The 20,595-nt window shown below is 40.6% G+C and overlaps 2 protein-coding genes and 2 long non-coding RNA genes across 9 annotated transcripts in view; 2 read left to right on the forward strand and 2 right to left on the reverse strand.

The window, feature by feature from the left end:
- LOC133653962 (protein polybromo-1-like) overlaps positions 1-8,185 on the forward strand; it is a 123,095-nt gene extending 114,910 nt beyond the window's left edge. For all 5 annotated transcript variants that reach the window (XM_062053844.1, XM_062053861.1, XM_062053868.1 and 2 more), the window contains 2 exons: positions 7,444-7,686; positions 7,762-8,185. In XM_062053844.1, coding sequence (XP_061909828.1) covers positions 7,444-7,686; positions 7,762-7,925 — 407 coding nt within the window. In that variant the 3' untranslated portion in view covers positions 7,926-8,185. The remainder of the gene's footprint in view (positions 1-7,443; positions 7,687-7,761) is intronic.
- LOC133654027 (uncharacterized) lies at positions 27-1,545 on the reverse strand. The gene is made up of 2 exons (XR_009826817.1): positions 316-1,545; positions 27-68 (listed from the first exon to the last, which is right to left on the reverse strand). It is a non-coding gene; the product is annotated as an uncharacterized LOC133654027 (long non-coding RNA).
- LOC133654024 (uncharacterized) lies at positions 5,629-6,187 on the reverse strand. Its single transcript, XR_009826816.1, has 2 exons — positions 5,918-6,187; positions 5,629-5,670 (listed from the first exon to the last, which is right to left on the reverse strand). It is a non-coding gene; the product is annotated as an uncharacterized LOC133654024 (long non-coding RNA).
- A 9,388-nt stretch (positions 8,186-17,573) lies between the features above and the next one.
- cse1l (CSE1 chromosome segregation 1-like (yeast)) overlaps positions 17,574-20,595 on the forward strand; it is a 46,657-nt gene continuing 43,635 nt past the window's right edge. For both annotated transcript variants that reach the window (XM_062054013.1, XM_062054006.1), the window contains exon 1: positions 17,574-17,719. The gene's annotated coding sequence lies outside the window, so the exon portion shown is untranslated. The remainder of the gene's footprint in view (positions 17,720-20,595) is intronic.

Below are 20,595 nucleotides of genomic sequence, written 5' to 3' on the forward strand. Positions count from 1 at the left end.
TCTTACGTCACGACTCTGGAGACCGATGAGCGTTGTCAGCAGGTTTAATGACATTCAAAAGGGTGAAACTAAAAAGACAAACAATACAGTCAATATATAAATATGTTATGCAAATGTATTCATATATATGCTGTAATGCTACCTTACAAGACATGAGAAGGTAAACAAAGTGAAATTGTACTACGACGCCATCTTAGATGACATCGCAAATTATTGCTAATGAGTATGGCAAAGATCATACATCAAAAATCATAAATTTAGCTCGAAATATTTTAGACAAAAACCAAGTTTCAAAGTTCAACTTATGATACATACCGGCGATGCAACCTTAAACAAAGGATATATGCAGTTTTTCTTCGAAAATAACCACCATAAAGTACGTGCTGGAACCGGAGATTTCTCTGCTTGGCTTATGTAACTTCCGGTCAATAAAGTTTGATTCAAAATACACACTTCTCAAAGATGTATTAACTGCCATGACCACATGATGGCGACAAATACACATGTAATAATATTAATTACATAACAAGCTTATTTAAGCACAACACATTTCAACAACAAGAGTTTACAACTTTTAGTTGTAACAGAACACTCCCCGCTTGGCGTGGATAAACGCCACAAAAATAACTGGAAAAAACAAACAAATACCTCTCATTAAATAATCAAAGGTACAATTTCTGAGATGGGTCTGGTCAATACCTTTGTATCATCTGACCTGACTACCCTTAGCTCTACTGAACGGACTTTGCCATCTTTACTTGGGAACACCTGAGTTACACGTGCAAGAGGCCATTCATTTCGGGGAATTTGGCTGTCTTTGAGTATAACGACCGTACCTACGCTCACGTTAAGTTGACTGGAATGCCACTTGCGACGTGGTTGGAGAGTGGGAAGGAACTCCTTCTTCCACCTGTCCCAGAAGGTGTTTGACAGGTGCTGGACTTGGCGCCACTGATGTTTGTAGAGGTCTGACGCTGTAAAGTTGCCAACTGGAGCCTTAAGAGGGGTTACCTTTTGGGTTTGGTTTGACTCGTCTACAGTGAGTCCTGTCTCACAGTAGTGCCAACCACGGCAGTGATTGATTTTGCTTGGCAGTGATTTGAAGTTATGTATGACGTGTAGTAGTCTCGAAACAGCACGCTTGAGAGACTTCCATGTCGAAAACTTGTTGAATCTGTCAGAGCCAAGTTGTTTGGTTGAGATTGTGGTTTTGAGTGTAGACACCTGTGGTCTGACATCAGAGTCTGTGCAAGGTTCAACAAGTTCAAAAGAGTCATTTGAGGGACTTTGATCTTGGAGCATGAAGTCAGGGCCAGTGAGCCAGTTACTAAGAGGTAGCTGGTAAGCAGGAACAGAACGTGTGGCGTGATCTGCTGGGTTCTGGCTGCTCGGTACGTAATGCCATTGGCTTGGTTGAGAAGATTTGCGGATTCTCGTAACACGGTTAGCCACGTAGACATAAAATCTTCTTGTCTCGTTGTGGATATAACCTAGAACTACTTTACTGTCTGTATAGAATGCAGTGTAGTCTATTTCAAAGCCTAATTCGTCAGTGAAAAGATCTGCAAGCTCGACTGCTAACACAGCAGCACTAAGCTCTAATCTTGGTATGGTCTGATCTGGGCGTGGTGCTAACTTTGCCTTACCTAAAACAAAGCCTACTTCACAGTTCCTAGCTGCATCTGTTACTCTTAAATAGGCCACTGCAGCTATAGCCTTAGTAGATGCGTCCGAAAATACCAACAACTCTTTTTTTGTAGTTGTTGAGGGAGAAATTTCTGTGTATGCTCTGGGAATGGTCAAGTTGGACAGTTCTTTAAGTGAGTCTTTCCACAGGGTCCAGGACTCTTCCATTTCTGAGGGCAATGGTGCATCCCAGTCTCCATTCTCTGCCATAAGTTCACGCAGAATGGACTTTCCCTGCATTGTTACTGGTGCTACAAAGCCTAATGGATCATAAAGGCTGTTTATTGTTGATAAAACACCTCGTCTAGTAAACGGCTTTGTCTCGTCTGACACTCTAAAGGTGAAGCAGTCTTTCTTTAGGTCCCAAAGGAGACCCAGGCTACGTTGCATGGGGACTGAATCAGCTTCAAAGTCCAAGTCCTTTAGGTCTTTGGCATGATCTTGTGAAGGGAATGCTTCGAGTACCTCTTTTCTGTTAGCTGCTATTTTATGCAGTCTTAGATTTGAGTTTGCAAGTGTGTCACGGGTTCTTTGTAATAAGGACACAGCCATTTCAACAGTGGGGAGGGATTTGAGTCCGTCGTCTACGTAGAAGTCGTGTGTGACAAACTGCTTGACATCTGGATCACAATCTGGCTGGTTGCGTAGAACAGACTGATGTAAGCCGTATATGGCCACTGCTGGTGATGGGCTATTCCCAAAGACGTGGACTCTCATCCTATACTCTACAATGTCTTTGGAAATGTCATTGTCACGAAACCACAAAAAACGCAAGTAATTTCTGTCTTGCTCTCGAACATTGAAACAGTAAAACATCTGTTCAATGTCGGCTGTGAAGGCAACAGCTTCCTTTCTGAAGCGTATTAGGACACCTAACAGTGAGTTGTTAAGATCTGGTCCTGTCAACAACACATCATTTAGTGACACATTCTTGTACTTCGCGCTGCTGTCAAAGACGACCTTAATCTGTTTGGGCTTGCGAGGGTGGTAGACACCGAATAGTGGCAAATACCAACATTCCTCTTCGTCTTTCAGTGGAGGGGCAAGCTCTGCATGTTTGTTTTCAAATATTTTGTCCATAAACGTGATGAAATGTTCCTTCATTTCTTCTTTCCTTTCAAAGCTACGAACAAGAGACATTAAGCGGCTCAGGGCATGCGGTCTGTTGTTAGGGAGTTTTTGACGTGGCGACTTGAATGGTAATGGAGCTGTCCAGCTCTTGTCTGTGTCCTTTTGTAGTCCTTCTTCCATTATTTTCAAGAAGGCTTTGTCCTGAATGGAGGGTGCGATGTAATTGTCATGTCTGGTTTGTTTGAACACATTACATCCTAAATGATCAGGTTCACAAGCGCTATCCACAAGTTGAGTGCTGAAGCTGAATGGAACTTGTATTTCACAATGTCTCTCTATTACATTAAATACATTGGGGCATGGCTCAAACATTGTAGGACGCCCCTTCTCAGTTGTATTTGTGAACAGCGTCTTCACAGCGAGAGTTTTGTGGACATCACCTAAACACACGTTTCCTACTATGACCCACCCGAGGTCCAATTTTTGTGCATAGGGTGCATTGTTAGGGCCACTTATCTGTTTACGGACTTTGTGAACTCTAATAGCATCCCGTCCGAGAAGCATGAGTATGGGGGCATTAGAGTCCAGGTCAGGGATAAGGTGAGCTACTGACTTTAGATGACTGTGTTGCATAGCTGCACTGGGTGTGGGAATTTCATCTCTATCGTTTGGGATATTTCCACATTCAATGAGGCTAGGCAATGGGATGTGGACTGAACCATCTATGGCTGCCACTACATATCCTGTAGCTCTCCTGCCCATTGCTTCTTTAGTACCAGCACATGTCCTTAGTGAATAAGGGGAACTAGGGCCACGGTCATTGAACAATTCAAAGAACTCAGGACATACTAACGACCTGTTGCTTTGTTCATCATGGATGGCATAGAGCCTTACTGCTTGTTCAGGATGGCCTGCTGGGTACACTTTAACAAGACTAATTTTAGAGCAGGATCTGCCTGCTTCGTTCACGCCACAAACCTGTGTGCACTTGGACGTGATCTCCTCCGACTTAGCGGAGTCACTCTCCCCGCCATACTCTGCTGCAGGTTCAGTTACTCTAAGCCAGGGTGCTGGTCCTGGGTGAAGAGCAGTGCAGTGTTTTTCATCAAGACACTCAGAGCACTGTATCTTGACCATACAGTTTTTTGCAATGTGTGTAGATGAAGAACAGCATTTGAAGCAAATGTGATTCTCTTTTAAGAATGCTTTTCGATCATCGAGTGTTTTCATTCGAAATGATCTGCACTTCAAGAGGGGATGAGGTTTCATGTGAATTGGGCAAAGCTTGTCGCTGTCTACAGCTTTGTTTGCCGTTCTTTGTGTATCTAAATTGTAACGGGAGACAACATCAGTTTTGTGCACTGAAATTTCTTTTTGTTTATATGCTCTCCATGGCAGTTTGTCGAGTTTGTGTACGTCAGGGAACGATGTAAAGTTAAAACTGGGGTCATTTCTTGAGTTAGCTTCCTGCGTTACAAAGTCTACAAAAACATTGAATGGTGGGAAGGGGACACGTTGTGTGCGTTTGTATTTAGCTCCTACTGTGATCCACCTTTCTTGTAAATTGAAGGGAAGTTTCTGCACAATTGGATTTAATCCTCTTGCGGTATCCAAAAACGCAAGACCAGGAAGGTCTCCTTCAGCTTTAGCACTCTGCATTTCCATGAGCAGGTCACTAAACTTCCTTAGTTTTGTGTAGTCTTTGGATGTGATTTTGGGGAACATATCAATTCTTTTGAAGAGTGTATCCTCAATCACTTCAGCTGAGCCATAACATTGCTCAAGTCTGTCCCACATCATATTGAGACCTTTGGTTGGGTTGTTAATGTGTGTGGCTCTAATTTGTTCTATGTGTTCAGAGGATTCTTTGCCAAGCCACTTTAACATCAAGTCCATCTCTTCACTTGTTGTTAGTTCTAATCCATTTATTGCATTTTTAAAGGAACGTTTCCAAGCTCTGAAATTTTGAGGCTTGTCGTTAAATTGCAGTAGTCCTGTTGCTACTATTTCCCGGCGAGCAAAGTATCTAATAAAGTCACTCACATTAGAGTTTTTAGGCTCTTGGCATGAAGGCCGGACATCATGGAAGTTGGATGCTGATACCTGAGTTGACCAACTTGCACTGTCATTGTTTTGGATGTGAGGAGAGGAGGAAATGACTGAGGGGTTTTGGAAGTTTTTAAGATAATTAGGGGGGCCAAAGGGCATTTGTTTAGAGTCACTTTGTTTTGTTGGTTGAAGTAATTGATTGCTACTGAGCTTTGACTTGCTCTGAGGAGCATTTTCACATTGTGATGGCTGTGTAACAACATATTTTCCCTCTTTTACAAATTCAGCTTGGCTGAGGACATATTGCTTTGTACGTTCAGATGTGACAAAAGAACAAGGATTGCTGCGTGCTTCTACCTGTGTGACTACAGCTGTTTCTAATGCCTCTGCTTCAGCAATAGCAGATGCAACATCTTTTTCATGTTGAAGAAATTCAATAGATGCCTCTATTTTAGCTTTTTCTACTTTTAAGTCCATTTCTTTTGCTGCAAAACCGAGGCGGGCTTTGGCTGCCTCAGCTTTTGCTCTTGCCCTAGCTGCTGCGGAACCTGTGGAGGAGTTCGTCGAAGCCTCGGACCGGGTCTTTAAAGATGGCGCCTTGCTGGACATGGTGGGGTGGACTAGATGATGACTGCTGAATCACTGCTGTATGCCGTTTGCGTTGTAGCGTTGTGGCGTAGTAGTGGTCAGCTTCACTCTAGCGTGCGACGACTGCGTTACCTCTGTCTGTTTGGATGCCGCCGTTTCACTGTGCCGTTAGGGGTGCATGTCTGATGCAAGGGCTGTTTAACACCTTTCTTACGTCACGACTCTGGAGACCGATGAGCGTTGTCAGCAGGTTTAATGACATTCAAAAGGGTGAAACTAAAAAGACAAACAATACAGTCAATATATAAATATGTTATGCAAATGTATTCATATATATGCTGTAATGCTACCTTACAAGACATGAGAAGGTAAACAAAGTGAAATTGTACTACGACGCCATCTTAGATGACATCGCAAATTATTGCTAATGAGTATGGCAAAGATCATACATCAAAAATCATAAATTTAGCTCGAAATATTTTAGACAAAAACCAAGTTTCAAAGTTCAACTTATGATACATACCGGCGATGCAACCTTAAACAAAGGATATATGCAGTTTTTCTTCGAAAATAACCACCATAAAGTACGTGCTGGAACCGGAGATTTCTCTGCTTGGCTTATGTAACTTCCGGTCAATAAAGTTTGATTCAAAATACACACTTCTCAAAGATGTATTAACTGCCATGACCACATGATGGCGACAAATACACATGTAATAATATTAATTACATAACAAGCTTATTTAAGCACAACACATTTCAACAACAAGAGTTTACAACTTTTAGTTGTAACAGAACAGTTATTATGGTCTTACCTTTACTTATAAGTGCGGGAACAGTGGTGTTCGTGTTGGAAGAGTTGTGAATGAATAAAATATGAAATCCGCGCAGCAGTCTGCAGGTGTACCTAATGTTGTGTCCCTGTTCACGGCTCCTCCGGCGCGCCGCGCGAGCATTGTTGTTTTTGCACTTTTTGGCTTCTTGTTAAGTGACTTTTTTTGGGTGGATTCGGTCTTGCACGTGGAGGGTTTGGGTGTGGGCTTTGGTTGGTGTGGCCGCGGCGCTCCCGTCGGGCGGTGTATTCTGCGGCGGAGATGCTTGGCACCAGGAGGCGGGGTTATGAGACGAGCCTCCAGTTTTATGATCGCTCAGCACAAGAAATACGTTACACACATTTAGTTGTTGACAAAATACACTGGACATTATATACCTCAGCTAACTAAACTATGGAAATGTATAATATAATTCATATAGCAATACGGCCTCACTGCACAGCAGGCCAGCAGTTAGCAGAGTCATTGCGCACAATCCATGTTGAGGCACAAATCAGTGACGTGCCTCAACTGGCTGCTGATCACCGCACCGTCTCTTCACAGTATTTGAACGGCAAATGTGAAAATAAAAATAAAAATAATCTAAAACTGGTGAAGTTAAATGGAAAATAACTTTAGTATAATCACTGGATACATATAACAATTTAATTTTTATTTATTTTTTTTACTTTTTTTTTTCTTTCCATGATGGCAGGTGAGGCCGTGCCTCCCCTGCCTCTAGTGACCGCACGCCACTGCCGTACATTAGGTGCACCGGGTTCTAAGGCGAACTGTCGATTTTTGAGAAAATGAAAGGATTGTAAGTGCGCCTTATAGTCCGAAAAATACGGTAGTTTTTTCACAGAATACTTAGTCTTACCTAAGTAATAATTTTGATGACTACTCTTTAATTTCACTTGAGTCATATTATTCTAAAGTAACAGTACTCTTAGTTGCATAACATTTTTGGCTACTCTACCCACCTCTGCATATATCGCATACAATAACGTAACATTAAGCAGTGGAACAGGAGGACACAAACGTTAGCTAATATGTGGCTAATATATTTTTCACACGTTTAGTGCTCATAAACTGGTTTTAGGAACACATATTGCTGTTAGAACATCAATGAAATGTCACCTTTGCATGATAGGAGACATTTCAAAACTTTACCAGAAATTCAGCAACAAGTTTTAATGTTTTATGTGTGATCTTGTACTTATTTGAATATCCTCAGGCATTAACGGTGTGGGGGGTGGAAGCATGGTCAGCGTGGTAGGTCCTGGACAGCAGGCTTCCCCTCCATACACGGGACAAGGCCAGATAGGACAGCCGGCGCTCCAGCAGCCTTCCTCTCCGTTGTTTGTGTCCCCCCCAGCCAAGTCCCAGAGGCTCCTCCACTCTGAGGCGTACCTCAGCTACATTGAGGGCCTCACCGCTGAGTCGTCTACGGTCAGCAAGTGGGAACAAACACTTTCAGGTTAATCTTTTACATTTTTATGAATCCTGGAACATTATAGAACACAATAACCAGAATGCACACTTGCACTTTCAGCTAAAAAACAAGACGTGCGCTTGACGAAAGAGCAGGAAGGCAGGCTACCATCCCACTGGCTGAAGAGCAAAGGAGCCCACAAGACGATGGCCCACGCACTTTGGCGCCTGCGTGACTTGATGCTACAGGACACGCTGAACATCCATTACGCACACAACCTGTAGCATGCTCATACAAATCTGAGCCTCTGGTCCCGCACCTGTGAGACAAGTACGGGCTTATGCTCACTAAAAGTGACTACTTTGTGTTCGTATAAAAACTATGTGTGTATGTTTACAGGTGCGATGTTTCATTTAACATTTCAGATACGCTGTTCCAAGTGCAATATTGTAACAACTATTACGTGTGTGATCAATGCCTTCTGTGTTACATTTCTTTCATGTTTACGTTCAAGTGTATTAAAAAGAATGTTGCCGGTAAAAAATTAAGCGTTTTGTACACAGGTCACAGTTGTACATAGTGTTTGAGCTACTGTGTGGGCAACATTGGCAAACTCTGTGGGTATGATTCCCAGGGCGGCACAAGGATGACAGGGGAAAAGACATTTGTATTTATTTGTGCTCAGCGCTCTTTTGTCGCCGTCTACAGGCCGGATAAGGGCACCTTTAATACTGCTAACATGAAGTGTCAAACATAGAACAAGAATCTATACAAAGGACTCAAGGGGGGTCTCGCACAGGCCGCCATTGACGCTAGAAAATCTGCAAAAAATGGGCCAAACCTCTCACATAGCGCTTCAAATATTGTGTTTTCCCCATACCGCAGATTTTCTTAAAGCATATTTGCTCTAATTTAAGCAGTTACATGAGTAAATGTGGCACGATTAACTAAAAATATAAATACTACAGTAGTATTGGCCACAAAATAAGACCAAACCAACCATCACGTTCAGTATCGTGGCCCCTGATTGGCTCAGCCTCAGGCAACATTACTACATTGGAGTAAAAGTGTGTAAAGGTGACTAAAGGGTCTTATTTCATGTCTAGAGGGCTCTTGGAATAGTAAACATTTTATTTAGAAAGTAATAAACAGGTTATTTATGCTCTCGCTAAAACTATATTTGATTTATAATTCATGATTCCTACCTTAAGGAAATTAATTTATGATGTCATGCCTGGAACCAATTAACTAATAAACGAGGGATCATTAAAGACGCACAGGAAAGCGGGGAAGAAGAGGGGAAAAACAGCCATAAATGTTAAAAATGCCCAATTGTGTCAAAAATACCTTATCGGGTTTGAGTCCCGTAAGTCCCGCAAGGAGCCAGAATGCCCAGAATGTCAAAATTACACCGAGGAAAGACTCACAGGGAAGAAGAGGGGGAAAAACAGCCATAAATGTTAAAAATGTCCAATAATGTCCAAAATACCTAACCGGGTTTGAGTTCCATAAGTCCCGTGAGGAGCCAGAATGCCCAAAATGTCAAAAATACACCCAGGAATGCATGTTTTCTACCGCTTTCATGAGAGGAACAAATTAGATAGTTTTTCTAACACAATTTACAATGTAAACCAGCACATATACAGTACAGGCCAAAAGTTTGGACACACCTTCTCATTCAATGTGTTTTCTTTATTTTCTTGACTATTTACATTGTATATTGTCACTGAAGGCATCAAAATTATGAATGAACACATGTGGAGTTATGTACTAAACAAAACAAGGTTTTATATTCTAGTGTCTTAAAAATAGCCACCCTTTGCTCTGATTACTGCTATGCACACTCTTGGCATTCTCTCGATGAGCTTCAAGAGGTAGTCACCTGAAAGGGTTTTCACTTCACAGGTGTCATAGTTTTGATGCCTTCAATGACAATCTACAATGTGAATAGTCATAAAAATAAAGGAAACGCATTGAAATGAGGTGTGTCCAGACTTTTGGCCTGTACTGTATATCCATCAGTGGTGTGCAGTCACTAGAGGCAGGGGAGGCACGGCTTCCCCTACCATCATGGAAAGAAAAAAAAAAGTAGTAGTAAAAAATTAAATTGTTATATGTATCCAGTGATTATACTTAAGTTATTTTCCATTCAACTTCACCAGTTTTAGATTATTTTTATTTTAATTTTAACATTTGCCGTTCAAATACTGAGAAGAGACGGTGCGGTGATCAGCAGCCAGTTGAAGCACGTCACTGATTTGTGCCTCAACATGGATTGTACGCAATGACTCGGCTAACTGCTGGCCTGCTGTGCAGTGAGACCGTATTGCTATATGAATTATATTATACATTTCCATAGTCATACTTGCCAACCTTGAGACCTCCAATATCGGGAGGTGCGGGGGCGGGGGGCGGCGTGACCGGGGAGGGGGGCAGGGGGCGTGTTTGGGGCGGGGGGCGTGGCCAGGGGCGTGGTTAAAAGGAGAGTATATTTACAGCTAGAATTCACCAAATCAAGTATTTCACATATATACCTGTATATATATATATATATATATATATATGTATGATTTTATTTTAATTTTATTATACATATAAATAAAAGACATACTTGAATTTCAGTGTTCTGCAGGCTATCCGGTAGGTGGCAGTATTGTCCTGTTTAAGAGTGTCACAACATTGCTGTTTACAGCAGACAAACTGCTTTACAGTAGACTAAACGTGACTGCTGTTGTTGTGTGTTGTTACCGCGCTGGGAGGACGTTAATGAAACTGCCTAACAAGAAACCCACATAAGAAACCAAGAACTCTCTCTGCTTGTTGTGCACTCTATTCTCTAAAAGCCATAGATGTTATGACGTCATTGGGCAGGCAAGCTGCTGGGAAAGCGGACGTGAGAACGGCTGTCCCCACTCAGGTCCACATTGAGCTGGAGGGGGCGTGGCCTCCAGCTCCGGCTGAATACCGGGAGTTTGTCGGGAGAAGGGAGGTTGTCGGGAGAGGCGCTGAATACCGGGATTCTCCCGCTAAAAACGGGAGATTTGGCAAGTATGTCCATAGTTTAGTTAGCTGAGGTATATAATGTACAGTGTATTTTGTCAACAACTGTATGTGTGTAACGTATTTCTTGTGCTGAGCGATCATAAAACTGGAGGCTCGTCTCATAACCCCGCCTCCTGGTGCCAAGCACCTCCACCGCAGAACGCACCGCCCGGCGCCCGACGGGAGCGCCACACCAACCAGAGCCCACACCCAAACCCTCCAGGTGCAAGACCGAATCCACCCAAAAAAAGTCACTTAACAAGAAGCCAGGAGGAGCTGTGAACAGGGACACAACATTAGGTACACCTGCAGTTTGCTGCGCGGATTTCATATTTCATTCATTCACGACTCTTCCAACGCGAACACCACTGCTTCCGCACTTATAAGTAAAGGTAAGACCATATTAACGTTTTTTTTTATTAAATGTGCTTTTTTGTGTGCTACATTTTGTAAGTGTAAAGTTAAAGTACCAATGATTGTCACACACACACTAGGTGTGGTGAAATTTGTCCTCTGCATTTGACCCATCCCCTTGTTCACCCCCTGGGAGGTGAGGGGAGCAGTGGGCAGCAGCGGCGCTGTCCCTGGGAATAATTGTTGATGATTTAACCCCCAATTCCAACCCTTGATGCTGAGTGCCAAGCAAGGAAGAATGCTGGTATGAGCTTTTAAACATAACCCGTTAACTGCTGCCAATCAAATGGTGAATAAGATACTCTTTAGGGTTCATATGTTTGTAAATCTGACTGATGAAGTCAGTGCCTCACCAGCCATGAACCTCACCGCACGCCACTGATATCTATCCATACATCCATTTTCTTTCGCTTATCCGAGGTCGGGTCCCGGGGGCAGCAGCCTAAGCAGAAAAGCCCAGACTTCTCTCTCCCCAGCCACTTTGTCTAACTCCTCCCGGGGGATCCCGATGCGTTCCCAGGCCAGCTAGCAGACAAAGTCTTCCCAATGTGACCTGGGTCTTCCCTGTGGCCTCCTACCGGTCGGATGTGCCCTAAACACCTCCCTAGGGAGATGACCAGATGCCCGAACCACCTCAGCTGACTGCTTTCGATGTGAAGGAGCAGCGGCGTTACTTTGAGATCCCCCCCGGATGACAGAGCTTCTCCCCCTATCTCTAAGGGAGAGCCCCACCCGGTGGAGGAAACTAATTTTGGCTGCTTGTACCCGTGATCTTCTCCTTTCGGTCATAGCCCAAAATTCATGACCAAAGGTGAGGATGGGAACATAGATTGGCCGGCAAATTGAGATCTTTGCCATCTGGCTCAGCTCCTTCTTTACCATAACGGATCAATACAGCGTCCGCATTACTGAAGACACTGCACAGATCTCACAATCCACTCTTCCCTCACTCGTGAACAAGACTCCAAGGTACTTGAACTCCTCCACTTGGGGCAAGATCTCTTCCCCAACCCGGAGATGGCACTCCACCCTTTTCCAGGCACATGTCAATTTTTTATGTTCCATTTTTACATTTGGACATGAAAACAATTTGTTGCTTGAAGCTCAGAGGCCTTGTGGTTAGAGTGTCCGTCCTGAGACTGGAAGGTTGTGAGTTCAAACCCCCGCTGAGTCATATCAAAGACTATAAAAAATGGAACCCATTAGCTCCCTGCTTGGCACTCAGCATCAAGGGTTGGAATTGGGGGTTAAATCACCAAATGATTCCTGAGCGTGGCCACCGCTGCTGCTCACTGCTCCCCTCACCTGCCAGGGGGTGAACAAGGGGATGGGTCAAATGCAGAGGACAAATGTCTTCACACCTAGTGTGTGTGTGACAATCATTGGTACTTTATTATTGCTAGAAGCAGTTTTTTTGGGGTCTATCATCATTTCTGCAATTTTTGCCTCAGCCATCTGTACTATTTCAGAAGGAGTGAGTATAGTCCTCATGTCCACCACAAAGGACAGTAAAGAAATAGCTCTTGCTTAGATTTAGGAAAAAAATATGACATGTAACCAAAACCACCCATCCAACAATAAAACAAAGTGAAAAATATCTGTACCAATACTGGTATTTACTTATATTATTTTCTCAGTGCAAACACACTTACGCAATCAGAATACCAAGTGTGTGAGACCGAGACCCTGTCAGTACAGGTAAGAGCACTTACCATCCAGCCATTTTCTACCGCTTGTCCCTCTCGGGGGTGAAAGGAGCATATCTCTGCTGCATTCGGGCGGAAGGCGGGGTGCACCCTGGACAAGTCGCCAGCTAATTGCAGTGCACTTACCAAATGGGCACTAGCAGGGGCGTCACTAGCTTTTAAGGACAGGGGGGGCTTAGCCCCCAGGAGATGCACAGGATGCGAGCGAACGTAGCGCACAAGCACAAAACTTCATAAACGGCTAACAAAGACTTAGAAATTATTCATTGTTATTATTATTTTAAAAAATGCACGGGACAAAATGAAATGCTCCCCGGGACGATGGCTTTTAACGATTTTTTTCTTTTTCTTTTTATGTATTTATTAATTTTACATTTTATATTAAATGTCTTGATTTTTCCTCCCTCTGAAAATCCTATGAAATGTTTAACAAGCCATCCTATATTAATACAACAGCTATTAATGTAACAATACAATAAAACAAATATATTTAATGTTTTTTTCATTATTTTAACAATAGGCTAATGTATATTACTTAATATAGATTCTACAAGAAACAAAAAACTTAAAAACTAAATTATTTACAATTGCAGACACAAGGTTTCGTGCAGCTTCACTCATTGTAAAGGAAAAATGACTACAAAGATGGTGTCTGGGTTTTTCATATATATATATATATATATATATATATATATATATATATATATATATATATATATATATATATATATATATATATATATATATACAGTATATATATATATATATATACATATATATATATATATATATATATATATATATATATATATATATATATATATATACAGTATATATATATATATATATATACAGTATATATATACAGTATATATATACAGTATATATATATATATATATATATATATATATATATATATATATATATACTGTGTATATATATATATATATATATATATATATATATATATATATATATATATATATATATATATATATATATATATATATATATATATATATATATACTGTATATATATATATATATATATATATATATATATATATATATATATATATATATATATATATAGGTGAAGGCTAATAATTAGCCTTCATTTCAAGCCAGGACTGCGAGCGAGCTGAGCTGCAGTTTATATTTCTAGAAGGTCAACGGGCTCATAGTGATGTTACTAGTAGTTGACTGGGAGGTGTTTATTATCATTTGGGGAGAGTCCGCTGCCTGATTAATTAACCGCTAATTAGCTCTCAGTTCCAGCCACATCGACCCCTTCTGAGCGCCTATTTTCAGCTGCTGGGAATATTGTAAACAAGAAAAGAAGCAGAGCATGTAGACATGCTAACCTTTCTTCATTACAACTGTTAGTCACTCACTGGAATGAGTAGAATTGGTTATTGTGTACTGTGTTGGACTGGATGTTTATTTTGCACATTTTAAAAGCAATACTTAATGTTTACAGTGCTCCAGAATATTTAGATTGGCACTTTTTTGTATTGGATGTTTATCTTTATTTTTGCACATTTTAGCAAATAACCAATACTTTCACTTTTGTTGAAATGTTTACACTGTTGTTACAGAATATTTTGTTTTGCACTTTTTTGTATTGGATGTTTATCTTTATTTTTGCACATTTTAAAGCAAAATAAGCAATACTTTTACTTTTGAAATGCTTATACTATTGCAGAATATTAAGATTTGCACTGGATGTTGACTTTTATATTTGCACATTAAAAAGAAAATAAGCTACTTTTAATTTTGTTAAATGTTAAAAGTTTTAAATGTTTACATTGTTACAGAATATTTAGTCATGTTGTTGCCAATGTTGACTGAGTGGCCATACTTCTTTTTTTTGTAAATAAAAGCCATGCCTTTTGAAAAAACGGGCCTACATTTATTTTTTCCTCTTCATTTTGAATACAAAAATAATCGGTAAAAGGAAAAATAATCTATAGATTAATCGGAAAATATATATATAGATTAACCGATTAATCGAAAAAATAATCTATAGATTAATCGATAGAAAAATAATCGTTAGCTGCAGCCTTAATATATATATATACACACCCAGAAATAAATAAAACAAATGGCTTATCAGTAAGCCATTTAAAAAAAAAAAGTGTTTTTATATTTATTTATATGTATCATTATTCTCCTACTCACCTTTCCAGTAGAGGCCTCTCCCCTCTCACTTTCTGTGCTCCTCTGCCCTGACTCCTACAGGTCAATAGGGGTTGTGGAGTGATTATTATTATCTACTGATGATAGTCATATGTAGGCTGACCATACGTCCTCTTTTCCCCGGACATGTCCTCTTTTGTGGGGGTGTCCGGGCGGGGTTTCTTAAATGCCTCAAATGTCCGGCATTTTGAATTAGGGTTGCGTGTATTTTCAATGTACGTCCAGAGTTAAGTTAAGAAGGGGTTAAAAAAAAAAACTGAAGGTGCGCGCACGTAGCAACATTCGTGAGGGAGGGGCAGAGACACAGAGCGAGAGAGCTAGTGAGTGGAGAGAGACATGAGAACAAGAAATGCCGAAATGTAAATGCAACTTCCCGGATGATTTGCGGGAAAAGTATTTGTGTTTTCGTCCTGGCCGTGACACATGGAAAGCAGAATGCACTGTGTGCAAAGCAGGAACGTATGTATCTGTGGCAAATAAAGGGGCCAAAGATCTACAAGCCCATATCGACACTACTAAGCACAAAACAGCTGTGCAGGGTGAGAGCTCGTCTGCTGTTTTTTGTTTAAATTTATTTAACTTGTTTTGAGGCATTATTTATGTTTACATTATATACAAGAGGTTATTTTGAATATTTCTACCTCTGCACTTTTTTTCCCAAAACTGTGAATGTTACGGAATATAAGTGTGACTTATTTTGTTATACTGTCAAGCAGTGTTGGCGTTAACGCACTTTTTGTGTCTTTTTAAAGCATTGAAATCAGAAAGGATGCAGATTATAAAAAATTTTAAACATTTTTTTACCATTTGTGGCAACTAATGTTTTAAAGGCCCACGGCACATTCTAAAAATACTATTAAAATAAACAAAAACATAACAAAAGTGAAATAAAAAAGCTTAAAGGTGAAATGTAATTTAGAAAAAGTTGCAATGTTGACTAATAAAACAAAGCCGTTTTTTTTTCTTTCAAACTGTCATTGCTCAAAACATAATATTGAATCAAAATCAATGTTATTATGAATTATTGACCTATCAAAGGTTACGATTACTTCACATCAAATATTCCACTTTGAAAAATATTTTTGGTGGAAGATTTTGCATATTTTGTGTGTTTGCCATAAAAAACATAGTTTTGTTTGACAAAAAAGGGCAGAAAACAAACAAACAAAAAAAACAACATAAAAAAAACTAAAACATTTTGAAATGAGGAATAGATCCGAAGTTGATGTAGACTCCAGAGATTTAAGCGTTAAATATAAAATGTATGTATGCCCTGGCACACCATTATCATCATTTCATGACCCAAGCAAAACACTTTTTACACTTTTATACTGAAATAAATACACCTACAACGTATTAAATAAAAACATAGAAAAAACTACCAGCAGCGGTAAAGTTTAGATCCATGAAGGAAAGAAGAAAGTGAATGAATGTTTATAACTGAATACATTTACATATGTATACACATTTGTTTTCTTTTGTATTATCTTTTTTAATGAATTAAGTAACGTTTATGACAACCTTTTTCCAAAACACAATATAGAATGTGAGATAACAGGATAATGCATACATTTGTCATTTGTTTTCAAAACGCTTACAAAAAAGTGGGACCCCAAAAATTTACTGTGGGACCCCATTTTGAAAATTCCTAGCGCCAACACTGCTGTCAACAGAGGAGAAAAAATGCTTTATTTAAAAAAATATATTATTTATAAAGCAAGTTCGAGTTTCATTGGCACATTTTCACCTAGTCCCGGCCTTGGCGTGCTGCCTGCCTTGGCACGCATATATGTGTCCTCTTTTTGGGATTTCAGAATATGGTCTGCCTATAGTCATATGTGAATAAGCTCAGCTCCTGTTCTCCTTCATGTATAAAGTGAGAAACACAGCTGATGCTCCAGAAGGAAATAACCCCAAAGATAGCAAATAGTAAAAGAGAGTGCATATTTAACTTTATAAATAACCAGGACCTTCATGTTGCATTTCAGGCTAACTAGCTAACTAAGTAGCAGCATTGTTTTAGAGCGGGAATGTAACTTTTTGTCAAACACAGACCTGGTGTAAAGTGGAGCTAATACATTTTACTACAAGCAGTGATGAATACTTACTTTCTTGAAAAAGTTTCTTATGTCCATTTTGCATCCGTTCACGTTCTTGTTCTGCAATCTGCAGTGCTGTGTGCTAATGTGCTTCGTACACCTGCAGGACCGCAACGTCGCAGAGAAAATGCGGACTGGATTTTGAGTGATGTGGGCATTTTCTATATGAACAATTGGAATGGATTGCATACCAAGGGGCTCTCTACCTTATGCTATGAAGTGAGGGGAAACTGAGTGAATAATGACAGGTTATACGATTATTTATTTAAACTCATATTCGGGCCAATATATATATATATGTATATATATATATATATATATATATATATATATATATATATATATATATATATATATATATATATATATATATATATATTATTTAGGGGGGCTTAAGAATATTTTAGGGGGGCTTGAGCCCCCCTAAAATAGGCCTAACAACGCCAATGGGCACTAGACAGGGGCGTAACTTTTTCCTCATGGTGTGACATGTGCGCATGCGCAGTGTTGTGACCGCGCAGTTCCTTTCTGCTCCGGACGTTTGAAAGCTGGCAAGGCGAGAGGAGCACCAGCGTGCTTGTGCCTTGTACATCTGTATCTCAAGTCTGACACGCACGGTAAGACTCTCCCCACGCATGTAGTCACCGGAACGTCTAAAACATAAACCAGTTCAATAATTAGCTGTTCTGTTTTTTTGTACATGTAACTTTATCTCTACATAAGCAAGTTCGCGCTAACGCTAGCTAGCTCGACTTCAAGCTAAAGGGTCTATTTACAGGCACTGACGTTCCATGCCGCTTAAGGGGTTTAGTCGCGATCGTCTCACGGCACAATTTAACATTCTGGTCGCCTCGCAGAGAAGACTAGTCACTGGTTAAGCCTGGCGAACGTAGACGTCAAAGTAATCTGGAGTCCGGTGGGGCCAGCTGAGAGGCTCCAACAGAGTAGCATGTGATGCTAACTTAGCTGCTAGCAAGCTAACATCAAGGAATGGGTGATTAGTAGTTAAGTGTCAGGACTCATTGAGGGAGTGCAACGTTTACTTCAGTTGGTGTATTATATCAAACCGAATTGGCGACATTGAAGAGATTTAGCTATGTGCTCATGGCGAAGCTAAAATCTCCACGTAAATCGTTGCTCAATTTTAAATTGCATGTATCAACTTTTGAACACATTCTTAAAGGCCTACTGAAATGAATTTTTTTTATTTAAACGGGGATAGCAGATATATTCTATGTGTCATACTTGATCATTTCGCGATATTGCCATATTTTTGCTGAAAGGATTTAGTATAGAACAACGACGATAAAGATTGCAACTTTTGGTATCTGATAAAAAAAAGGCTTGCCCCTACCGGAAGTAGCGTGACGTAGTCAGTTGAACATATACGCAAAGTTCCCTATTGTTTACAATGATGGCCGCATGAAGTGAGAGAGATTCGGACCGAGAAAGCGACAATTTCCCCATTAATTTGAGCGAGGATGAAAGATTTGTGGATGAGTAAAGTGCAAGTGAAGGACTAGTGGGGAGTTGAAGCTATTCAGATAGGGAAGATGCTGTGAGAGCCGGGGGTGACCTGATATTCAGCTGGGAATGACTACAACAGTAAATAAACACAAGACATATATATACTCTATTAGCCACAACACAACCAGGCTTATATTTAATATGCCACAAATTAATCCTGCATAAAAACACCTGCGTGTTTGTTATGCTAGCTCCTAGCTCCTCTGCTAGCTCCTAGCTCCATAGAACACGCCAATACAATTCAAACACCTGATCAACACACACAATCACTCAGCCCAAAAGACAGTTTACCTAACCCAAGGTTCATAAAGCTTATATATTTTTAAAAAGTTACGTACGTGACGCGCACATACGGTCAAGTTATCGAATGTTTAGCAGCCAAGGCTGCATACTCACGGTACCTGATATTCAGCTGGGAATGACTACAACAGTAAATAAACACAAGACATATATATACTCTATTAGCCACAACACAACCAGGCTTATATTTAATATGCCACAAATTAATCCTGCATAATAACACCTGCGTGTTTGTTATGCTAGCTCCTAGCTCCTATGCTAGCTCCTAGCTCCATAGAACACGCCAATACAATTCAAACACCTGATCAACACACACAATCACTCAGCCCAAAAGACCGTTCACCTAACCCAAGGTTCATAAAGCTTATATATTTTTAAAAAGTTACGTACGTGACGCGCACGTACGGTACGGTACGTGTTATGCTAGCTCCTAGCTCCTCTGCTAGCTCCTAGCTCCATAGAACACGCCAATACAATTCAAACACATGATCAACACACACAATCACTCAGCCCAAAAGACCGTTCACCTAACCCAAGGTTCATAAAGCTTATATATTTTTAAAAAGTTACGTACATACGCAAAAAAAAGCCAAAGCTGCATACTCACAGTAGCACGTCTGCGTCTTTGTCATCCAAATCAAAGTAATCCTGGTAAGAGTCTGTGTTGTCCCAGTTCTCTACAGGCGTCTGTGTATCCAAATCAAAAGTCCTCCTGGTTAGAGTCTCTGTTATCCGAGTTCTTCCATCTTGACTGCATCTTTCGGGAATGTAAACAAAGAAGCGCCGGCTGTGTACTGTTGTGGCTGACTACGTTCGAAAAATACGTCCATTTCGCACCGACAACTTTCTTCTTTGCTTGCTTGGCTTCCTTCTCCATAATGCAATGAACATGATTGAAACAGATTCACGAACACAGATGTCCAGAATACTGTGGAATTATGAAATGAAAACAGAGCTTTTTCGTATCGGCTTCAATGTGGAAGGCATACCCGTGTTCCCCGGGCTACGTCACGCGCATACGTCATCCGCAGAGGCGTTTCGAACCGGAAGTTTAGCGGCAAATTTAAAATGTCACTTTATAAGTTAACCCGGCCGTATTGGCATGTGTTATAATGTTAAGATTTCATCATTGATATATAAACTATCAGACTGCGTGGTCGGTAGTAGTGGCTTTCAGTAGGCCTTTAAGACCAGTAGAAACATCAGCAAGTGAATCAATCAATCAAAGTTTATTTATATAGCCCTAAATCACGAGTGTCTCAAAGGGCTGCACAAGCCACAACGACATCCTCGGCTCAGATCCCATCAGGGCAAGAAAAAAACTAAATCCAATGGGATACAATGAAAACCCCCGCCCCTCCCTCCCTGGGCGACCGGCGCAATGGATGTCGAGTGGATGTGAGAGTCCAGTCCATAGTGGGGCCAGCAGGGGATCGTCTTGAGTGTAGACAAGTCAGCAGTGCAGAGACATAGTCAACTGATACACATATGAGTGGTCCACTACGGGTCCCGACTTTGAACAGCGAGCAAATCATCTGTGGTCACCTAATCTCTTCCCCCTCTCCGCGCAGGAGAGGGGGAACAGATTGTTGTTTAGTGTGGTTTCACAATATAGCACATATTTATGACAGTGTTGGCATTGTTTATACGGCTACCTTTAGTGTGA

Source organism: Entelurus aequoreus, linkage group LG01, assembly GCF_033978785.1.
Source record: "Entelurus aequoreus isolate RoL-2023_Sb linkage group LG01, RoL_Eaeq_v1.1, whole genome shotgun sequence".
NCBI classification, from domain to species: Eukaryota; Metazoa; Chordata; class Actinopteri; order Syngnathiformes; family Syngnathidae; genus Entelurus; species Entelurus aequoreus.